General features: G+C 37.6%; 1 protein-coding gene across 10 annotated transcripts in view; it reads left to right on the top strand.

Annotated features, from left to right (window-relative positions):
- The window catches only part of RALGAPA1 (Ral GTPase activating protein catalytic subunit alpha 1), a 318,940-nt gene that overhangs the window by 210,651 nt on the left and 83,933 nt on the right, over positions 1-24,356 (top strand). For all 10 annotated transcript variants that reach the window (XM_020991372.2, XM_078150316.1, XM_020991370.2 and 7 more), the window contains 2 exons: positions 1,414-2,278; positions 5,250-5,321. In XM_020991372.2, coding sequence (XP_020847031.1) covers positions 1,414-2,278; positions 5,250-5,321 — 937 coding nt within the window. The remainder of the gene's footprint in view (positions 1-1,413; positions 2,279-5,249; positions 5,322-24,356) is intronic.

Genomic DNA, 24,356 nt, shown 5'->3' with positions numbered 1-24,356 from the left:
AGTTCAAATCCGGCCTCAGACCAAACGCTTGACACTTACTAGCTGTGTGACCCTGGGCAAGTCACTTAACCCCAATTGCCTTTTTAAAAAATGGAGATAATAATAGCTCTTAACTTGCAGGACTTTTTTGTGTCTGTTTGTTTGTTTGTTTGTTTGTTTTGATTGCTTTTGGTTTTATATCACCTTTTTTTTTTCTAGGCAGTGGGGTTAAGTGACTTGCCCAGGGTCACACAGCTAGTAGGTGTCAGGTGTCTGAGGCCAGATTCAAACTCAGATCCTCCTGACTCCAGGGCCAGTGTGCACCACCTAGCTGCCCCCCCCCGGCAAGGTTTTTGTGCAATCAAATGAGATAATAATTGTAAAGCCTTAGCATACAGTGCCTAGCACACAGTAGGTACCATATAAATGTTTATGCTTATTCCTCATTCCACCTATATATGAATATATCCAATTCTTACTCTTATTGTCAAACGTTTTCTCTCTCTCCCCTTCTGTGCCCCTTTTCTCCTTCAGTTCCTGATATTAACCACTTTATTTCCCGCCTACTAATTTCAGGCTTCTCATTAGCCTATTCTTCCTTAAAACTTTCTCCTTAATTACTGGGTGACCCCTCTGGACAGTCATGTAACATTCTTTCTCTACTTGTTTGACCTAATCTTAATTCAAAAGAAAGGAGTTCAAAATTCCATAACTGTCCAAAATAGATTATGTCAACCCAAGAAAGCCACTTGTCTTTTAGAAATATAGCATTTCTGCCTATAAAAATTTTTTTGCCACTTAACATTCTATGTCCCAAGGTGTAACATGTTGAATAGACTACTTTACCTTAGCCTCTTTCCCAGTTCTTAATTTTCACCCTTGTATCTATGACTAGCTGAAGATTCCCTAATTCTGAAACATTGCACATAATCTATAAAATCCAGAGGTATTTGGCCAAGTTTCAATGCAAATCATGTGAATCTAGAAATCTACCCAAGAAATAGGAAATTTTATCCATAGAATTGATTTCATTGCCTTATTTTGCAGCGGTTTTGTTACTCATTTTAATTTTTACCTTGTTGACTTTCTGAGAGATAACATCTTGTCTCTCTTTGCAACCATGTCATTTTCCTGGATTTAGTAACATAAGTTTAAATTTGAGACACCTAAACAAAGACATTGAAACAGTCCTGACTTACTTTTTATTGACTGCAGTCAGCATATCTGCATCAAAGAAATTTCATTTTTCCTCCCTTTACTTCTGTAATGCAAAAGTGAAATAAATAGTATTTATATCAGATATATTGATAACAGAACTTTTTTGGCAGCTTGCAAATATGGTCTTTTTAAATATAAATTTGCTTTTATTTTGTTTGCTAGATACTATATGTTTTAAGCATCAGTCTACCCACTCTTTTATTTTTTTACTTACAGTAAAAACTCAGATTCAACAAGGATTAATCTCAGTTGCAGCTCGTACTGTTATAACGCACCTGGTAAACCACTTAGGTCACTATCCAATGAATGGTGGTCCTGCTATGCTAACAAGTCAGGTTTGTGAAAATCATGACAATCATTACAGTGAAAGTTCCGAACTTTCTCCTGAACTTTTTGAGAGTCCAAATCTCCAGTTTTTTGTATTGAACAACACGACATTGGTATCCTGTATCCAGATAAGATCAGAAGAGAATATGCCTGGAGGAGGATTATGTGCGGGGCTGACTTCAGCTAATTCAAATGTCAGAATTATAGTTCGTGATTTGTCAGGTAAATATTCATGGGACTCTGCCATCCTTTATGGACCACCTTCTGTAAGATATCTCTCAGAACCAGTTTCATTCATGCTTTCATTGTCTCACCAAGAGAAGCCAGAAGACACTACAACTTCTAGTGACTATCCAGAGGATGTAACTGTTAGAGATGGACCTGAGCTCCAGATTAAGAGGAGATTCAGAGAAACAGTGCCAACGTGGGATACAATAAGAGATGAAGAGGATGTTCTTGATGAGCTCCTCCAATATTTAGGTGTTACTAGTCCTGAATGCTTACAAAGGACTGGTGTCTCACTCAACATTCCTGCTCCACAACCCGCGTGCATCTCTGAAAAACAAGAAAATGATGTTATCAATGCCATCCTTAAGCAGTACACGGAGGAGAGGGAATTTGTTGAAAAGTATTTCAATGACTTAAATATGAAAGCCATGGAACAAGATGAACCAACACCTCAGAAGTCTCAGTCAGCATTTTATTATTGCAGATTGCTCCTCAGTATATTGGGAATGAATTCCTGGGACAAAAGGTAAGGTTAACAAGAAATACGTGGGTTTTACATTTAAATACTTTTTGATTTATAAGAAAATCTTTTTAGTGGTTCCCCCTGCTTCCCTCTTCCTCCTCTCTACAGTCTCTAGACAGAAATGGATTTGTTGGCAGCTAGGTGGTGCACTGGATAGAGCTCCGGCCTTAAAGTCAGGAGGATCTGAGTTCAAATCCGGTCTCAGACACACAACACACAATACGTACTAGCTGTGTGACCCTGGGCAAGTCACTTAACCCCAATTGCCTAGCGAAAAGCAAAAACAAAAACAAATAGCTAATTAACATTAAGGGGCAGCTAGGTTGCACAGTGGATAGAGCACCAGCCCTGAAGTCAGGAGTACCTGAGTTCAAATGCGGCCTCAGACCAGACACTTGACACTTACTAGCTATGTGACCCAGGGCAAGTCATTTAACCCCAATTGCCTTAAAAAAAATAGATTTGTTAAGAACAGGGAGGCATAAAGGAAAGATATGAGTTTGGATCATGATAGAAAGAGAAAAGATAGCTGTAAGGGAGGCCTGCACAACTTGCAGGCCAAGGGCACTTAAGGCCCTCAGGCCACTTGCTGCACACCAAAGGATTTCTGGCTGTCCTTGAAAAATGTAGGGGAAAACATCCTTTATATGTAGAGGAAATCCTTTGGCATGCTGCGAGTGGCCCATGGGCTGTAAACAGCCACAAGTTGTGCAGGCCTACTCTATGGCCATTAATAATATGTGTGTGTATATCCATATATAATGTGTGTGCATGTTGTGCTTTCATGTATTCTCATTTAGGTCCTACAGTCTTAAATTCTCACTGCATGAAGTAAAGACACTAAGTAAAAATGGACTCAAAAACCATACATTTTCAATTCATTTGTACAGCCTACCTTTAAAACTATGACTTAAACAATAAATATGTGCTTTTTTCCTGCCAAAATACTTAGAAAACAGCAAGGCAATAGTTTCAGAATTTGAGACATTGGATCTAGGATCTAAGAAAAAAAAAAACTTCTAGATTTGATTAGATTTTTATCCATTTAAGGAAGGTGTAGAGTTTCTTAAATTTTTCTTTAGCTAACAGTATGTCATTGATTAAGATAGGCATTGAGTAATATGCATTTTTTAAATTCTCTACTTCAGGGGAAAAAAGTAAGGTAAAAAGGATAGTATTTATATTTGACATATAATAGAAGGATAGCTCAAATATTACTGCTTCAATCAGTCATTCAATCCATAAACATTTATTAAATTCCTCCTGTGTGCAAGGCACTGTGTAAGACTCTGGGGATTCAAATACAAAGGATGAAATAATTCCTACACACAAGTAACTTACATTCTAATGAGGGGACAGCAAGGACATAGAACTGTGAAATAATACAACAATACAAAATGGTTAAAATATGGTTGTTTCAAATGGAGGGCACTAGCAGTTGAAGGGATCAGGAAGGGCTTCATTTAGGAAGTGATACTTAAGTTGAATCTTGAAGGAAGAGGAATTCTAAGAGGCAGCAGTGAGGGGCCAGTTTGGCTGGATCACAGATGCCAACAGGATAGAATGTCCTATAAGGCAAAACGGATAGGTTGGAAGAAGTTTGTGAAAGGCTTTTAAACCTAGTTTGAGGAGTTTCTATTTGATTCCAATGACAGTAGGAAGCCCACTGAAGTTTATTAAAGAAATAACATGCTTAGATCTGAGCTTAAGGAAAATTGGAGTAGAGAGAAACAAGACAAGGAGCCAATTAGAAGACTGTTAGAATCATCTGGTTAACTTTGGGAGCCTCTCCATACTGGCTCTGCCAGTAAAGGTATTTTGTAACTTTGTATATATCATTTTACCTCTCTGAGCTTAGATTCCCCAGGCTCTTTGACCTCCGTAGGTTTTCCTCAGTGACGTAGTGGAAAACAGGAAGAAGGCTGAATTTCAGGTCAAGAGACTTGTCATTCAGTTCCTGGATTTGCTGTTCTAATCTGGGTGACATTGAACAAGTATCTTAACCTCTCTGCGCTTGTTTTCTCATTTGTAAAATCGGCATTGAGCTGGATAATCTCTTAGTTATCTTTCAGCTTTAAATCTATCATCCTCTAATCTTAAGGACCATTCCAGCTGTTAGACTGTTATTTTCAATTTTGCAACTGCAGCTCATACACTGATTTAGAACTATGTAGTCTATACAAATAATTTCAGTTGCATAGAATGCCTCTATGGTATAAAAATAATAATTCTTACCAATTTACAAAATGCTTTATACATTAATTAATTTGATGATCATGACAATACTGTGAAATAGCACAAATAAAACAAGATATAAAAGCACTTTGCAAAAAAGCACTATAGAAACATCCCCTGTTAGTATAAGGTCATATAAATGTTGTCCATATTTTGCTGACTAGGAAACTGGGTTCAGAAGACTAAGTAGCTTGACCAAGCCACAAAGCCCAGGACAAAAACATTGATCTTTTCACTCACTCCAAATGCACTATTTTTAATTATCACCTTATGGGCAAATGATGTTACATAATAAGTATCATTTGACTTGTGGGGTATCCAAACTCTTTCTGAATTGTCATTATTTTTGACACGTGGTTTGGATTTTGTAAATAATTTATTTCATCTAAAAACCTTCTGACTTATTTTTAAAACTATGTATTGTAAATAAAATCCACATCTAGTCCTGTCTCTTACTTTTGAAATAAGACTAGAGAACCATGCGTAGTCTATAAGAGTAAAACTGAAGAAACCAATAGGTATAATATTCTGAGAGGAAAATATCAGGTCCTTAGGTAGAAATAATAATAAATATTGTTTAAAGGGTTTTTTTTTTTAGGATTTGTTCACCTTTGTTTTAGAAATACGAACAGACAAGAGAAATGTAAGCACTCCATAAGGAGAGTGGAAGGTATGTTCCAGGACTGTTGTGTCATTCAATTATAAAGACAATGAAAATGTTTATCCATTATTTCTTTAGGAGGAGCTTTCATCTCCTGAAGAAAAATGAAAAACTCCTTAGAGAACTTAGAAACTTGGACTCAAGACAGTGGTAAGTACTGAGAATTGTCATTTGTACATAGCTATAGTCCATTTTTTCCAGATCTATTTAAATGTTATATCTAAATTAGATAATTAAAGCAATATTAATCAAAATTATAGTTTATTCAGCTTAAAAATCTCTACTCAAGGTTTGCTGTGAGGTCTCATTTTAGCATGACAGTGATTCTGAGATGTAACTCCTGTCTCAGATGCTTACTAGTTTTGTGACCCTGACCACATCATTTAAGCTCTCTAATCACTTTTCCTAATCTGTAAAATGAGACAGTTGTCTCAAAGACTTCTAAAGTCCCTTTCAGATTTTAATCTATGATTCTATAATTCTCTCTATCTAATCTGAGTTTTAAGGAATCCAAGTCTCTCTTTGGACTTGATTTTCTTCTTAAAAGGAAGACCTTTTGCAGAAAGTGATACCAGCGATTATTTATTCATTCATTCATTCATTCATTCATTCATCCATCCATTAATTTATTTATTTTTGGCTAGGCAATGGGGTTAAGTGACTTGCCCAGGGTCACACAGCTAGTAAGCGTTATGTGTCTGAGGCCGGATTTGAACTCAGGTCCTCCTGAATCCGGGGTCGGTGCTCTATCCACTGCACCACCTAACTGCCCCCATACCAGTAATTTTAGACCAGGACATGGATGCATTAATGTTTCAAAAGAAGGAACAAGGAAGGGATGTGGTTGACTTAATGTGTTTCTACACAATTAAATTTGGTCTTTGCCCTCATCACCTCTTTGCTATTCCTACCTAGCCAGAACCCTGTGTTTTTCTATTTCAGAAATGCCCTTGCTAGCATACTTTTTCTATACCTTGCATGCCAGTTACCAAACCTTCATATTCTCCCCTGTTATCATCTGTCTCTGCTCCCAGGTTAACAAGAATTACTAGAAAAATCCATGAAACCATGTTGATTGGGTCCAGTAGCCTAACTTTAGTTGGGCCTTTATTTTATTCATTCACATTGCTTTCTAAGCATATTATATTTTGCAAGGCTAATAGGTAACATGCTATGTTCTAATGTCATAAATGTCTAATTTTCTACAGTAGTATGTTCCATACTTTTTCCATATAACATCCTCCATCTCAAAAGATAATCTTGTCTCCTACAGCTTCTCCTTCACTTGAACTAATTTCCTCTGCCCCTATCCTCTTTCATCTCTTCATCTTGACTATCACACCCCCATTTAGCAATATGCTTCTTTTCCCTGTGCTTAAAAAAGAGAGAGATCAAGAGAGATCTTTCCTTTAATTTTATCCCTACCTAAAGCTACTGGAGATTTAACCAAGGAAAAAGAGGACTAATGAAGAAATAAAGGAACAAAATATCTGAGGTTTTTGTAGAACTATTATGTTGAAGAGAGATTAGACTTATTCTTACCAGAATGAATATGATTTATCAATCATAAAGAGCAAAACTTGGATCAATGAGGTAGAAGTTAGAGAAAGGTAGATTTAAAGAAAAAATTTTCTAACAGTTTTCTAAAGATGTAATTTATGCTAGTAAGCTCTTGTATCACAAGAACTGTTTCAGGCAAGCTGAGTTTTTGACCAGCTATCAGGAATGTTATAGTGGGTATTCCCAAATTTAGAAAGTTGAATTAAGAGAACTTAATTATTCTGTTTTCTCAAACTCCTTTGTTTGTACCTCTTACCACATGCTGAATCCATGCTGAATCAGGAGTTGATATATCTGATAGCAGCTAATGTAGTTCTTAATAATTATAAAGCATTTTACATAGATTATTTCATTTGATCCTTATAACAACCTTGTAAGCTAGGTGTAGTATTGAGTATACCTGTTTTATTGGTGAAGAAACTTAGGCAGAGAGAGTTTTGGTGACTTGGTCACACAGCTAATTAGTGCTGTATTTTCATACTTGAATCCAGGTCTTCTGATTCCTAATCTAGTGTTCTTTCCAATGCATTTTTTGTGGAAGCATCATGGGCTAGGTGGGAAGAACAGTAGATGGAGCCTGAGTTCAAGTCCTTCCTCCAACATTAGCTGTGTTACCCTGGGCAAGAGGCTTTCCAGTTCTCTGCCTCAATTTCCTCATCTGTAATATGGGGATAATAATAATTACACTAACAGCCTTATAGCGTTGTTATGAGGAAAGTTTGTTGTAAGCCTTAATGCGTATGGAAAAGAAATGCACTATGGAAGAGAGAATTGAGTTATCTTATCTAGCCAATTTTCCAGTAGCAACCACTAATACCACAACTTGGTATTTCTAAGAGTTTGTAGAAGACATTGGCTGAAAGCTAATGAAAAGTATGTAAAACAGGTAACAACTTTCAAGTGGCTATAGGGAAGGTAATGGTTCAGATGAAGTGTAGTAGTACCACACAAGGAGATAGCAGTTAACAAAATTTTACTACTACTTAACTAAGAGAGGAAGAGAGCAAATAACAACTGGGAACAATCTTGGAATGCAACCTCCATTGTTATTTGTTCCTGGGCCATGACACACATTGGAGTAGCTTTGGATATGCAACTCTGTAGTGGTATATCACAATCTGATCGAAGCCCCAACACCTCTCAGGTTCAGCTTATATAGAGTTTTAGAAAAATAGCCACCATGTCACTAATAAGGGACCACCCTGTGATCCATTGGGGAACATAGAAGGAAAATCATGACCAGTGAAATGAGGATATGTTCTTAATTAAATTAATTAATTTAAATTAGTTAATTTTCTTAATTAAATAAGGACTGAGGGGCAAGAATTCAAGACACTTAACATTAACTGTACCACACAGGTGAGAGACTGAGGGTGAAGGGCGATGTTTGGTCTTGGGATTTGTTAGCCTTAATATATATATATATATCCTAGGGGTTTGAGCTATACCTAATCAAACTGGTTTTAACTAGCTCACAATGCACCTCCCCGTCCCAACACCCTTCATTCAAATCAAAAGCTCTCTTGTTTGTGGGATGTAGAAGACAAACTGTAAAGGAATTAGGTACTGCTGCTGTTGTTTGAGTTGGGCACAGGAAGGAGTTTAGTGTCATTGGATCTGGAGCAAAGTAACTTCGGTAAAACACAGAAACAGGAGACCTGTGAAAAGCTGTGAAACCCTGTGAAAAGCATGAGTGTGGTGCCATCTGTGTCTGATTGAAGTGAAAAATCAAACATGTCAACAGGAATGGATTCAGAGCATCTTACTTGGTTTCCATTCATTATTCCAGTGTTCCTTATGAAAATAAAACAAGGAAGGGTACAGGCCAAGGTCAAGAGTTGTTCTTCCTATCAGCCTCCATCTTCCTTTTTTGAATTTATTTAGTAGGGAACTGATATGGTCAGACCTGCACTTTAGGAAGATCAGTTTGACAACTGAGTGATTAGAATGGGGAGAGCTTTGGGGCAGAGAGATTAACCTGCAGGTTACTGAAGCAGTCCAGGCATGAGATGATAAGGACCTGTTTCCAGAGTGGTTGTAGTGTCAGAGAATATAAGAAGGCATATAGTAAAGTAAAAGCAACAGGACTTAGCAACTGATTGGATATTGGAGGATAAAAGAACATCAGCATTCAAGCATGACACCTAGGTTGTAAGCTTGGATGACTGAGATAATGGTGATATTATTGGCAGTAATAAGGGAAGTGAGGAAGAGAAAAGGGCTTGAGGGGAAAGATAATCAGTTCATATGCCTAAAGAGATATAAAACCATGTATACCCTTTGACCTAGCAATACCACTGCTAGGTCTGTATCCCAAAAGAGATTAAAAAACAAAAAGGAAAAGGACATATATGTACAAAAATATTTGTAACATTTATCTTGAAGAGCACAGAATTGGAGATTGAGGAGATGCCCATCAATTGGGGAATGGTTAAACAAGTGGTGGTATATGATTGTGATGGAATACTATTGTACTTTAAGAAATGATGAGTGGGGGCAGAGCCAAAATGGCTCAGTGAAAGTAGTGACTTGCTTGAGCTATCCCCTAAACCCCTCCAAATACCCGTTAAAAAAAATGGCTCTAAACAAATTCTAAAGCAGCAGAACCCACAAAAGGACAGAGTACGACAAATTTCCAGCCCAAGACAGCCTGGATGGTTGATCAGAAAGGCATATTGTGACAGGCAGGGAGAGGAGCTCATTTCGGCATGGCTCACAGGCCACAGCAAACCTGGGGCAGGCCTCAGAGGAATAAATCACAGGCAGCTGTGGCGGTTTCCAGACTGCTCAATCCACAAACGCAGAAGACAACTTAGAAGGCCAGTGGGAAAAGTCTATTTTTTCAGTGAGAGAAGAGATAGGTCAGAGCCAGTTCCAGAGCGCAGAGCGCAGGCACCTAGGCTGTGGCTGCATCCTGAGCTTCTAGCCCACTGACTGAGGGGGAATCAAGTGGCTGATCAGAGGGGGACTACAGAGATCTCTTTGCCAGTGCTGAGGCAGAAATCTCTTGCTTTGCCCATGCTTGGATCTGGGTCACAGTTCTGGGTGGCAGTCCTGGGGTGAGGAAGAGTGCTGGCTCGGTGGAACTTGTAGTGGCAGTGCAGAGGAAACCCTCCTCACAGTTCCAAGAGAGAAAAGACTGCTTGTGGCGGGTCACTCAAAGACCAGAGCACAGGCCAGGAAAAGAGTAAACACCTCAACCCTTATCTTACCACCTTGGAAGAACTGAAAATTTACAGGTCCCTAGAAGTATCTCTGAAAACAGCTATATAAACCCCCGAAGCTTGGGACAGTATATTCTCCACACTGGAAGAAGACTTTTACCTTAACAAAGAGTTTAAAACTCAGGTAGTTGTCTGGGATCATGAGCAAACCTCGCAAAAAGAGTCAGACTATATTATCTTACTTTGGTGACAAAGAAGATCAAAAGATACAACCAGAAGAAGACAACAAAGTCAAAGCTCTGATGTCCAAAGCCTCCAAGAAAAATATGAATCCATCCCAGTACTTGGAAGAGCTCAAAAGGGATTTTGAGAAGCAAGTAAGAGAAGTAGAGGAAAAACTGGGAAGAGAAATGAAAGTGATGCAAGAAAATCATGAAAAACAAGTCAGCAGCTTGCTAAAGGAGACCCAAAAAATATTGAAGAAAATAACACCTTAAAAAATAGCCTAACCCAAATGGCAAAAGAGGTCCAAAAAGCCAATGAGGAGAAGAATGCCCTAAAAAGCAAAATTGGCCAAATGGAAAAGGAAGTCCAAAAGCTTACTGAAGAAAATACTTCTTTAAAAATTAGAATAGAGCAATTGGAAGATAGTGACTTTATGAGAAATCAAGACAGATTAGAACAAATCCAAAAGAATGAAAAATTAGAAAACAATGTGAAATATCTCATTGGAAAAACAACTGACCTGGAAAATAGATCTAAGAGAGAGAATTTAAAAATTATTGGACTATCTGAAAGCCATGATCAAAAAAAGAGCCTAGACATTGGAATCAGACGGCAAAATAGAAATTGAAAGAATCCACCAATCTCCCCCTGAAAGAGATCCCCAAAGGAAAACTCCTAGGAATATTGTAGCCAAATTCCAGAGTTCCCAGGTCAAGGAGAAAATATTGCAAGCAGCCAGAAAGAAACAATTCAAGTATGGTGGAAACACAGTCAGGATAACACAAAATTTAGCAACTTTTACATTAAGGGACTGGAGGGCATGGAATATAATATTCCAGAGGGCAAAGGAGATAGGATTACAACCAAGAATCACCTACCCAGCAAAACTGAGTATAATCCTTCAGGGGGGAAAATGGTCATTCAGTGAAATAGAGGACTTTCAAGCATTCTTGATGAAAAGACCAGAGCTGAATAGAAAATTTGACTTTCAAATACAAGACTCAAATAGAACATGAAGAGGTAAACAGGAAAGAGAAATCGTAAGGGACTTATTAAGACTGAACTGTTTACATTCCTGCATGGAAAGATGATATTTCTAACTCATGAGACCTTTGTCAGTATTAGGGTAGTGGGAGGGGAAAAATTACATGTATAGATAGATAGATAGATAGATAGATAGATAGATAGATAGATAGATAGATAGATAGATAGATAGAGGGCACATGGTGAGTTGAAGATGAAGGGGTGATATCTGGAGAATAAAATTAAGGGGTGAGAGAGGATTATACTAGGAGAAGGAGAAAGGGAGAGGTAGAATGGGGTACATTATCTCGCACAAAACAGACAAGAAGAGGTTCTTACAGTGAAGGGGAACCAGGGGGAGGTGAGAGGAAATGAGGGAATCTTATTCTCATAGGATTTGGCTTAAGGAGGGAATAACATACACACTCGGGTATGGAAATCTGTCTTACCTTACAGGAAAATGGGGGAGGAAGGGGACAAGAGAACAGGGGGATGATAGAGAGAAGGGCAGATTGGGAAAGGGATAATCAGAAGGAAGCACTTCTGAGGAGGGACAGGGTCAAAAGAAAGAATGGAATAAATGGGGGGGCAGGATAGGATGAAGAGAAATAGAGTTAGTTTTTCACAACATGTCTACTATGGAAGTGTTTTGCATAACTGCACATGTATGGCCTGTATTGACTTGCTTGCCTTTTCAGTGGGGGGCCGGAGGGGGTGGAGGAATGGAAAAAATTTGGAACCCAAAGTTTTAAAAACACCTGTTTAAAAAAAATGTTTCTACATGCAACTGGGAAATAAGAAATACAGGAAATGAGGTACAGAAATCTATCCTGCCCTATAGGAAAATAGAAGGGGAAGGGGATAAGAGAAGGGGGGGAGAGGTAGAAGTGAGGGCAGACTAGGGGAAGGGGTATTCAGAATGTATGCCATCTTGGGGTAGGGGGAGGAGCAAGATGGGGTAAAAATTTGGAATTCAAAATCTTGTAGAAGTAAATGTTGAAAACTATAAAAATAAATAAATTTATATATAAAAAAAATAATGAGTGGGATCCTCTCAGAAAATCGTAGAGAGACTTTCATGAGCTGATACAAAGTGAAATGTACTGTGTACAAAGTAATAGCAGTATTGTAGGATGATCAGCTGTGAATGACCTAGTTTTTCTCAGCAATACAGTGATCCAAGACAACTCTGAAAGACTTACGATGAAAAAAGCTATCTATCCCCAGAGAAGGAACTGATGGTATCTGAATACAGATTAAAGCGTATTTTTTTACTTTATTTTTCTTGAGGGTTTTTTTTGTCTTTGTTTTCTTTCACAACATGACTATTATGGAAATGTTTTGCATGACTACACATACATAACCTATATAGAATTGTTTGTCTTCTCAATGAGGAGGGAGGAAGAAAGAGAATTTGGAACTCAAAGTTTTAAAAACAAACATTAAAAATTGTTTTTACATGTAACTAGGGGGAAATAAAATACTAAAGAAAAAGAAAAAAATAATCAGTTCAGTTTGGGACATGTTGATTTTAAGCTGTCTATGAGACATACAATTCAAGATGCCTTACTGACAGTCTAGAGGTTGGAAGTGAGGTTAGTGCCGAAAAGTGCGAAAAGCAGATCAGAGTGTCATCTGTATAGAGAAGACAATTGAAACTCTGAAAGCACATGAAAACACCAAGTACAGTTGTATAGAAAGAAAAGAGATGAGGACCCAAGGAAGAACCTTGGGAGCCACTGTTGTTAGTGGGTGTGACCCCAGTGAAAATGTATCAAAGAACACAGAGAAGGAGGGGACAGATACGTAAGAGGAGAAGCAGGAGAAAGTGGTCATAGGAAAATCTAGAGAGATAGTGTCAAGATGAAGAGGGTGCTTAGTAGTATCAGAAGTTGCAGAGAGGTTAAGGATGAAGATTTGGCAACTAAGAGATGTTTAGTGACTTGGAGAGAGCAGTTTTGGTTAAATGATTAGGTCACAGTTGTGGAGGCACTGATTTTAGATGGCCTTCTCAAGTGTTTAGCCACAAAGAGGGGGAGAGATATATAGGATGATACCTAACTGGGATTGGTGGATCAAGTGAAGGTTTTTTGAGGCCTTCTGTCTCTATTTTTTTTTTGAAGTATTTGTTTGAAGTATTTGATAGAATTCACATGTAATTCCATTTTTCCTGGGACTTTTTTTTCCCTAGAGCAGTCAGTTTGTTATTTGCTTGATTTCTTTTTCTCAGATTGGGTACTTTAAGATCTCTTTCCTGCTGTGTACATGACATGCTTTTTTATTTTCTTATTTTGCAATTAAATTTCAATATTTACATTTACAATGTGTTTCTTTATTGTGTTTAAGTTTTAGTATTTAAATCTAAAAGAATTTTTAAAAAGATCTTTCTTGTTAGTTTGAATGTTTTATGTATATATTAATTTCCTTTGAATTCTCATATTTGCTGATGTATAATTGTATATAGTAGTTTTGAATACTTCTGATACTTAAAGGTCATAGGGAAAAACATAGATTTAACACCAATATTTGCTGATGTATAATTGTATATAATAGTTTTGAATACTTCTGATACTTAAAGGTCATAGGGAAAAACATAGATTTAGCACCAAAAGGGTCCTCAGAGGCTGTAGCCTAACCACTTCTTTTTATTTCCTCTCTGTTGTGAATCCTTCTTGTTAATTTCTCATTTTGCTTATGTTATTTTCCTCTCTTTTTCTTGATCAACTTAGCTAATGCTTTTTTTTTTAAATGATTTTTTTAAAAACTGGAGCTCTGATTTCACTGGAATAGGAAGCTCTAAGGGAGGGAACATCTGGGAAAGGAACTCCCTCCACCAATATAAGTAACTCTTAGAGAGTTACTTGAGACACTGAGAGGTTAACTCCATCAGTAAACATTCATTAAGTGCCTCACAATCTGATGGGGGGAGGCAAGATGCAAACAACTATACAAAACAAGCTATATATAAGAGAGATAGGAAATAATAAAGGGAAGGCACTGGAATTAAGAGGCATTGGGGAAGGGTTCCTGTAAAAGATAGAATTTTAGTTGTGACTCAGAGGAAGCCAGGATGGTCAGTAGTTAGCCGAAGTTCTGTGCTGAGGAACAGCCAGAGAAAATTCCTGGAGCCAAGAGATGGAGTGTCTTGTTTGTGAAATAGCCAGGGGGCCAGTGTCATGAGATCAAAGAATACATGTCAGGTTTTAAGGTGTAAAAAGAATGGAAGGGTAGGAGAAGGCTAGGTTATAAAGGACTTTGAAGGCCCAACAGGGGATTTTGTATTTGATCCTGGAGGCCATAGAATGCTAAGAGCAGTTGACTTTTATTGACTAGAGCAGTGACATGGTCAGACCTATTTTAGGAAAATCACTTCATTGGCAAATGGAGAATGGATTGGAGTAAGGAGAGACTTAAGACAGGCAGACCCACCCTCACATTAGTGTAATGGTCCAGGTGTGAGGAGATGAGGGTCTGTATCAGAGTGGTGGCAGTGTTAAAGGGGAAAAGGGAAGCACATTTAAGAGATGTTGAAAAGGTAACATTGGCAGGCATTAGAAAAAAGATTAGATGGGAAAGGGTGAGAGATAGTGAGGAGTAGATGAATCCTGTGGTGCAAGCATGAAAGACTGGGTGAGTGACTTACCCAGAATCATACAGACAATATGTACTGGAGGTGGGATTTGAATAGCTAATACCTAACATTTATGTAGTATTTTTAATGTTTGCAGAGTGCTTTACATTGATTAGCTCATTTGGTCCTCACAGCAGCCCCATGAGATACATTCTATTATTATCCCTGTTTTACAGAGGAAGCTCATTTAATCCATACGTCAACCTGTGAGGTAGGTGCTGTTATTATCCCCATTTTACAGAGGAAGCTTTGGTTGAATGACTTTTTCAAAATCACATAGCTAGTAAGTAAGGCAAAATTTGGACTCAGGTCTTTCAGTCTCCAAATGTAGTGCTCTATCTACTAATGTATCACAGTGCCTTTCTAATCAGTGTTATTAGACTTTATAAAAAAGAAAAACACACAACCTAGTCTTAGCTCTTTATTAATTTTATAGTCTTTTTCTTTTTTTTTTTTTTCAGCCAAAGACAAGGTTTATTGAAGATTTGCCATATTGGCTAGACTCTTAAGGAATCTGAGCATCTATGGGCTGTTGGCTAGATTATAAAAATCTGCACCTAGTCTTTTTATTTTCGTCCAAGGGGGTTTTTTTGTACTTGTTTTAGAACTGTTAATTTGTTTATTTTCTAATGTTCATTAATCCTTTCTTTTCCCATTTTGTTAGGAATATTTGTTAAGATAAGTTTTTACAAATACAGATTTTTTATAAGGACTGTTTTGGCTTTATCTCAAATGTTTTGGTGCATTGTCTCATTGTTGTCATATTTAGCATAGTAATTTACTCCTACTATGGTATGTTCTTTCTCCTGTATCATTAATTCCAGTTAGGTCTGTTTCTTTTGCTTATATTCCCTTTATTCCCCAAATTTCATTACCTAATGGTTTCTTCAAGATATGATTTCTTGATGCAGTAACACATCAGTTTTTGTAAACATACCATGGTATGCTTAGCAACCTGAGTATTCTTCAGTATTTCCATTCAGAGGTCTTTTGTTCAGTCAGATCTTGTTTATGCAACAATTCATTCAGCTCTATATTTTCCTTCTTGTTTATCTTTTTGTTGAATTTATACAGTCTTACAGGTGAAATATTAAAACCTCCTAATATTAATCTGTTACTCTTAATGTCTTCTTGCAGTTCACTTGAATGTTTTTTTCTAAAAACTTATCTACTGTGCCATATGCCATTTGGTGTGTGTGTGTGTGTGTGTGTATCTATATATTTTTACATGTATACACACACATATATGTATGTATGTATATGTATATGTGTGTGTGTGTGTATATGCATATGTATATGTGTACATATAGCACCCCCACTCAATCTGTATATCAGATGGATATATGTCAGGGATAGTAAATGGCATATCTTGGAGTTCCACGATGTGAAGGAGTTGGCAGTGGTCCCTCATTCATTTTCAGTATATTGCAATGTATTATAATTCACATGTTGCTCAGGTAAATATATTTATAGCATATGTTATCTGGTTTTAACTAAAACAACCCTCATAAACTAGATAAATTACTTTTTAAAATCTCTGCAATGAAATCATAATTTAAAGATACTAAGCAAAAACAAGAAGATAGCAGAACTGACACTTCTCCTATATGGTAAAAACACTGAGAATCTGATCAGATCTGACAAGTCAGAGTGGTAATAATCATTAAAACATTTTATACCACACAGAAGTTAGCTGGTGGTCTCATGGCAAAGTACTTAAAATAGTTACAGCACTTAAAGATGAGTTTAAATATTTTTCTTATACAAAAAGATACATTTTCCAAATTTGCTCACCTTTTCTGTGATGACAAGTCAAAAAGAAATTATCTTATTTAAAAAAAAAAATAAACACATTTAATCTTCAAGGTAAAAGTGACCTTTTAACAATAAGCAAGAAAATTAGTTTTTGAAAGAAAACCATGGTTATAGAGAGAACCTTTTTGCAAATCAATGTTTTCTTAGGTTTGTTGCTGAAAGTAATGTGTCACCTATAAAAACTCATTTCTATACAACTTTAACACTTGGAAATGGAATTTATGGACCTTAAGTTTTGTATTTTTTTATTTGGGGGATTTTTTTTTCAAGTTTCAATGGCCTTTGAATCCGTTTACTTAAAATATCAAAATGCAGCCTCTCGTTATTTTGTAACAATTAATTGACTTCTAGAAAAATTGAAATTTCAACAAAAATGTTAGCAACAGTTGGAGGGGGATGGTGTTGAAAAATGTGTGATTGAGTTATCACATTGAACAATGTACTTCTTCCATTTGCATGTAAATATCTTTGTGAGGTGGTTTTGTTTTTGTTTTTTCAGGAAAGACAACCATTAAAACCAAATACTAAAGTAAGCTGAACAAGCCTTCAAATCACTGTATCACAAAATGTCCAGCCCCAATTTCTAAAATTTTTTATCTGTATCACATCATTTTTATATCTATTTTTGTGTGTTTTTGTCTTGTATATAATATTTGTATAATGATATGTGCATATAATTTATAAATTAATATGTATAAATTGAGGGCACATGTTCAAAAATACAGATGATAGTACATGACCAAAATTCTGTGGCACCTTTAGGCACAACTGATTTCCCTAATTGTCTTTCATTACTTTGTCAATTTTTATTTTTACCTTATCTGAGGTTATAACAGTGACTTCCAACTCTTTTAATCACCTGAAGCATAATATGTTTTGTTCAGTCACCTATTTTCACCTTTCCTGTGTGTGTATGTGCTTTATGTGTGTTTCTTATAGGAAGTAAATTGTGTTTTTTTCTTATCCATTCCTCGTTCTTTAAATTGGTGAATTTAATTATTATTATTTATTATTAGTATTAGTATCTGTTAGTATTCTCAGTGCTTATCACAATTCCGGGCTTATAGTGATTCTTGATTACCCAAGTAATAGATTCTCTAAAGATTAGAATGGAGCAAATAAACCTCAGTGATTCCATGAAAGAAATATTAGAATAATATGTAAGATATTTACTAACAAAAACGACTGACCTGGAAAACACATCAAGGAGGGAGCATTTAAGAATCAAGAAATCATAATCTTCAAGATCTATTAGAATAGAAGAATAAATAAAAATAGAAAGAATCTACTAGTCGTATCTTGAAAGAAAACTCCCAGGAATTTCGGCATAAAATATGGATCAAAAGAAAAATATTTCAGGGAGGCAGAAAACTAATGCAAGTGCCAAGAAGCCACAGTCAGGATCACATAAGATTTGGCAATTTGGAAAAGTTACCCATTTCAGATCTAGAGAAATATTCCAAAAGGCAGAAGATAAAGACTTAAAACCAAGAGTAACTGACATTATAAGACTTCTGTGGGATTGGAGAGAGGCTCAATTAATCTGTAATGGAGTAGAGGACTTTATATCATTCCTGGTTAAAAGACCAAAGCTTGATCAAAAGTAGAAAACACTAGAAAAACAACTTTTTTGAAGTCTAGGGAAGCAAATAATTTAAGCAATTAGAAGGAACTAAATTAGGATGATAATGTATTTGCATTATAATAGGAATCAAAATAGGCTTGGTTAAAAGAGATAAAGATAAAAAATACATTACTTAAAAGGTACCACAGATTCCAAACTTAGTATCAGTACTTCATATACATGCACAAAATGACATAGCATCTTTATGTTTACAGGAAAAGTGAATTGAATTAGAGTGGAAAACTATAATAATTGGGGATTTCAAAGTATCCATTTCAGGTCTAGAGGAATATAACAAAAAGTCACACAAGAAAGAAGCTTAAGATTTAAATACAATTTTTTTTCAAGAAGTTACACTCCAGTAAAGACAAGTACATCTACAAGTGCATGCAGAAAAATAAATATAAAGAGAGTAAATACAAAATAATTAAATACATGGTAGTTTAGGAACATGGTCACTACTAGCATTTGAGGTTAGGAAGGATCAAGAAAAGCTTTATGTAGAAGTTGGCACTTGATATTTTATCCTAAAGACAGTAGGGAGCCCCTGGAGTTGACTAAAAGAATGACCATGGTCAGATCTACACTAGAAGAAAATCACTTTGGTAATTATCTGGAGGGTGTGCTGTAGTGGTGAGAGACTTGAAGCAAGGATACTATTCGGGAGGCTGTTGCAGTAATCCCTATGTGCAATGATGAAGGCCTGAACCAGTATTATAGCTGTGTTAATAGGAACACTTAGATATGAGAGATGTCATGGAGGTAGAAACAGCAAGATTTAGCAGCTGGTTAAGTGGAGTGGTGAAGAATGAAGAGTCAAAGGTATTTCCAAGGTTTCTAATGAGAGATACTTTGACAGAAAAGTGAAATATTTGTGCCTAGCACAATGCTAGGTGCTAATATGCAAGTTTACTTCTTAGATGCATTTTTAAAAAGTTAGATATGATACATCCCATTATTACCAAATGATAAAGAAAGATACGTATTTCTCAGCCATGCATGGCATCTTTACAAAATTTGACCATGTTCTTGGCATAAAAAACCTCAGACAAAATAAAATGTTATTTACCAAAAAAACCTCAACCCAAAAACAAAAAACCTCGAACAAATGCAGAAAATTAGCAATATTAAACATAACTTTTCTAATCACAGGGCAATAAAAATTATCAATAAAGGCCTTTGAAGAAAGGATTCAAACTTGAATAGAAACAAAGTAATTTGATCCTTAAGAATTTGTGGATCAAAGAATAAATCATAGAAATAGGCTGTTTCATAAAATAAATTATGTCAAATGAGGCATCAAGGTAAAAGACAAATGAACTAGGGGCAGCTAGGTGGCACAGTGGTTAGAGTACTGGCCCTGAAGACAGGAGGATCTGAGTTCAAATGTGGCCTCAGACCAAAATTTGACATTTACTAGCTGTGTGACCCTGGGCAAATACTTAACCCCAGTTGCCTAAAAGCAAAACCAAAAAAGAAAACAAAATGCTGCAATCTTTAGGCAGCTAGGTGGTGCAGTGAATAGAGCTCTGGCCTTGGAGTCAGGAGGACCTGAGTTCAAATTCAGCCTCAGACACTTACTAGCTGTGTGACCCTGGGCAAGTCACTTAACCCCTATCGCTCTGCAGAAAAGTTTAAAAAAAATCACTTTCTTTGCCATTTCTAGTTTGGGGCAGCTAGGTGGCGCAGTGGATACAGCACTAGCCCTGAAGTCAGGAGGACCTGAGTTCAAATATGGCCTCAGACCAAACACTTGACACTTACTAGCTGTGTGACCCTGGGCAAGTCACTTAACCCCAATTGCCCTCCCCCCCCAAAAAAAAAACCAACAACAACAACAAATGAACTAGTAGCATAATGTTCAGGAAACCCAAGGACCTCAAGTAGTGAGGTTAAGGGGTCACTAAAATCAACAACTATTACTGGGAAAACAGAGATTTAGTCTGTCATTAAATAGGTTTAAACCATCTCATATCATATTGCACAATGTTTATATAACCTAGATGTGAAAGGTCACTTAAATGAATTAGAAGAGCAAAGAAGAAATACCTTTTAACAACCATGGATAATGGAAGTTTGTTTTTAACCAGATTAGGGATAAAGAAGTTCACATAAGATAAATGGAAGATGCTGATTCCATAAAATTAAGAAGTGCTTAATGCAAAATCAGTACAGTAAGAATTAGAAGGGAAATAGTTAAAGGGGGGGGGATCTTTGCAGCAGGTAGGAAACAGATTCAAATATATAATTGGTTGTCCTTCGTTCTCAAAGAGGACCAAAATGACACGACTACGTTAGAGTCAAGTTACAGTATGTCCAACTGTGGCTGTTCTTGGGATTCCCTAACGGAGGTTGGGCACAAATATGTGGATGTTTGGGGTGGATTCTCTAAATTTGTGCATCTCATATTTCTTTTGAGCTACTTCAATTCTGCTTTGCTCATAGAGCTCAGCACCTTCTCTGATGAGGGCATACCATGCTGCACAGTCTCCCATGTCACACAATCAGTTCTAGAGTTCTTAAGAGAGACCTTGAGAGTGTGCTTATATTGCTTCTTCTGATAACCATGTGAGAACTTGCTCTGTGTGAAGTCGCCATCAAATAATCTTTTTGGCAAGTACATTTGGCATTCGAACAACATGGCCAGCTCATCAGAGTTGGGCTCTCTGCAGTACAGTTTGAATGCTTGACAGTTCAGTTCAAGAAAGGACCTCAGTGTCTGGTATCTTATCCTGCCAGGTGATCTTCAGAATCTTCCTAAGACAATTCAGATGGGAGGGAATCAGTTTCCTGGCATGGTTCTGGTATACTGTCTAGGTTTCACAGGCATATAACAGTGAGGTCAGCACAACAGCTCTATAGACCTTCAGTTTGATAGTCTGCCTCTTCTCTCCAGCACTTTCCTTTGGAGCCTCCCAAACACCAATTTAGCTCTGGCAATGTGTGTGTCAATCTCATTATCAGTATGTATATCCCTAGAAAGCGTACTGCCACAGTAAGTGAACTTATCCATTTGCTATAACTAATGGTTCCACATATATATGGGGTGGTGCTGGCTGATGGAGCACCTGTGTTTTCTTTGTGTTAATTGTTAGGCCAAATTTAGCACAAGCAGCAGAGAATAGATCCATACTTTGTTACATCTGAGCTTCAGAGGCTGTGTTGAGTGCATGATCATCTGCAAACAAAAAGTCATGCACCAACACTCTCTCCACCTTAATCTTGGCTTGCAGCCCTTTCACATTGAAGAATTTATCATCAGTGTGGTAGCTGACCTTGATGACACATTCATCCTCAAGGCGTTTGACAACGTGGCTGAAAACATGTGAAAAGCATGAGAGCAAGCACACAGCCTTGTTTCACTCCATTGGTGACTGGGAAAGCAAGAGAGCATCATCCATTATCCAGAACCCAGGCAAGCATGTCATTGTGAAATTGACATACAATACTGATGAACTTCTCTAGGCAACCAAATTTTGACCTAATTTTTCATAAGCCCTCATGACTGACAGTATCAAAGGCATCTGTCAGATCTACAGATGTTGTATACAGACCTCTGTTCTATTTCTGGTATTTCTCTTGGAATTGTCACAGACAGCAAGCACCATATCAACCATTCCTCAGCCCTTTCTGAAGCCACACTGACTCTCGGGTAGATGACCATCTTCCAGATGAAGGATCAGCCTACTAAGGAGGACTCTGGAAAGAATTTTGCCAGCAATGACTAAGAAAGAGACCCCCCCCACCCTGTGATTGTCACAGGATGATCTATTTCCTTTACCTTTATAGAGGTGGACAAAGGAGGCGTCCTTGAACTCCTAGGGGATAACCTCTTGCCAAAAAAGCCAGAAAATCTCAGTCAGCTTTTGTATGAGCAATGGACACCTCCCTTCCCTTCCCTCTTGTAAATTTCAGCTGGAACAGAATCAGCACCAGGTGCTTTGCCACACAAAAGAAGCCTAATGGCATTCAAAACCTCTTCTTCAGTTGGAACTTCAGCTAGAGAGGGATTGACTTCAATCTGAAGTAAACCGCCAACAGGCTTCAGCATTGATTGATAATGGTCTTTTGAGAACACTATGGAAGTGTTCAGCTCTTCTATAGGATCATGTCCTTATCACTAATCAATGTGGCTTCATTGGCACTGAGTAGTTGAGATACACCATACCTCTTTGGCCCATACTAAAAGCACTTTGGATTGTTACTATCAGTATAAAACTGAATTTCATCTGCTTTCTTAAAGTGCCAAGAATCCTACATCTCTCTAAGCTTCACTTGTACTTTATTTTTGATGGAATTAAATGCTGTCTTCTTAGAGATAGATGAACTATCCTGCTGGTAAACCCTTGTTTTTCATTTAGCAGCTTTTAAATTTTCCTATCATTTTCATCAAACCAGTCTTGATATTTGTGAGTGTTCTGACCCAGATGAGCAAATGCAGTGCTATACAACAAATCTCTGAAAGCTGCCCATTCCTTTACTACTCCACTATTGCCAACTGTGTGTTGGCTCAACTTTCCCTCCAGTTTAGGAACAAACTGTTCCCTCTCAGAGAAGCTCTCTAATCTGATGACAGTAATTCTTCTAGTAGTCATTTTTCCTTGGGGCTGCTGCTTTTGTTGAATGCAAATATTTAACTGGGAGAGGATAAGTCTATGGTCAGTTCCATACTCTGTGCCACACATTGCCTTCATCACTCTCACATATCCTGTCTGTGTCTTCTCTTTACAATGACATAGTCTATTAAATGCTAATGTTTGCTGCAAGGGTGCATCCACAAAGTTTTATTGCGTTTTGGTAAACAGAAGACAGTATTGGTGATGAGAAAGTTATGAGATGCACAAGTCTTCAGTAGTAAGTGACCATGGCTGTTGATGTTTCCAACTCCATTCCTCCTAAGGACTCCCTGCCATGTCTAGTAGTTCTGAGCCTACTCTAGCATTAAAGTCACCCAGAATTATAAGTTTGTTCTCTTTTGGCACACTGATGATGTTCTCCAGGTCTTTGTAAAATTTTTCTTTGACCTCATCAGGGTTCATCATGGTGGGAGCATAGGCACTGATGATGGTAGCATGGCATTTTCCTGTAGGTGACAATGGGATTTTCATCAGTCTGTTATTCACTCCTTTTGGTAGGCATACAAGCTTGTTGACTACATTGGAAATCTACACCAGCTTCATGGTGCTCCCCTTCACTGCAGCCACTACAGAAAAACCTGTATCCAGCTCTTACTTCAGTAAGCTGGCCTTCATTTGCCAGCCTTGTTTCATTCAAGGCTGCTATATTTGGATGCGATACCTGCTGAGTCCTCCCACAATAAGACATGTTTGTCTTTCAGGTCTACTGGATTTTGTGTTGTCTATACTGTGTACCAATGGTGAGAGGAATCGTCTTTGCAGAAGTTTCTGTATTTTTTTTTGTGTTTTGACCACAGAGTGGGATACTCACCTGCTGCAGTAACTAGGCTGGGGTTCGATAAGCAGACAATTTTAGGACACCTTTCCTAGCCCCTTCCTTACACCAGGAGGTGAGCAGTGTGGTCCTTAAAAAGCTGCTCAGACACCTGGGGGGCTGCCAAATGTCACTGCTGTTTCCAGTGAGAAGACAGCTCTGTAACCTGGGCTGCCTGTGTGCAGGGTTATGATTACAACTCTCAGTGTATCCACACCTGCTGCTTCATCACTTGCCTAGTGGCACAGGATTTTGAGATAGGTAAAAATGGTAAAATGGTATGAGTGATATCTTTTGATTCATGCATAAATTAGATTTAAATGAGGCAGAGTTTCATGAAGTCATCGGCTTTACTCCTTCTTCCACAGTCATCACAGTCCAGCAGCAGGACAAAGTCAAGATGACTGGTGATGACTCAAGATGCAATGGATGACCCTGGCACTTTCAATGTCTAACCAAGCTCTAAGTGCTTCATATCGCCTACTTCAGCTGCCTTCATGGCTGTTGAAACAAATTGTTCTCATCTGCCCATTCTACCAGGGGAAGTCTTCACATGCTTGGAGTAGACATCCCTCTAACTCACCAATGGGTTTGACACTTCTTGGTTCCCTCAACCTGGCCTGGCTGCCAAAACAGCTTACCAGGGTGTGGCCACTGTACATGGTACAGCTTCTTGGAGCCACAGGTGAGAG

This window comes from Phascolarctos cinereus, unplaced genomic scaffold (assembly GCF_003287225.1).
Source record: "Phascolarctos cinereus isolate Bilbo 61053 unplaced genomic scaffold, phaCin_HiC Scaffold_2;HRSCAF=192, whole genome shotgun sequence".
Classification (NCBI taxonomy): domain Eukaryota; kingdom Metazoa; phylum Chordata; class Mammalia; order Diprotodontia; family Phascolarctidae; genus Phascolarctos; species Phascolarctos cinereus.
The sequence above is the reverse complement of the archived record's forward strand: the minus strand, read 5'-3'. Positions and strand labels throughout refer to the sequence as shown.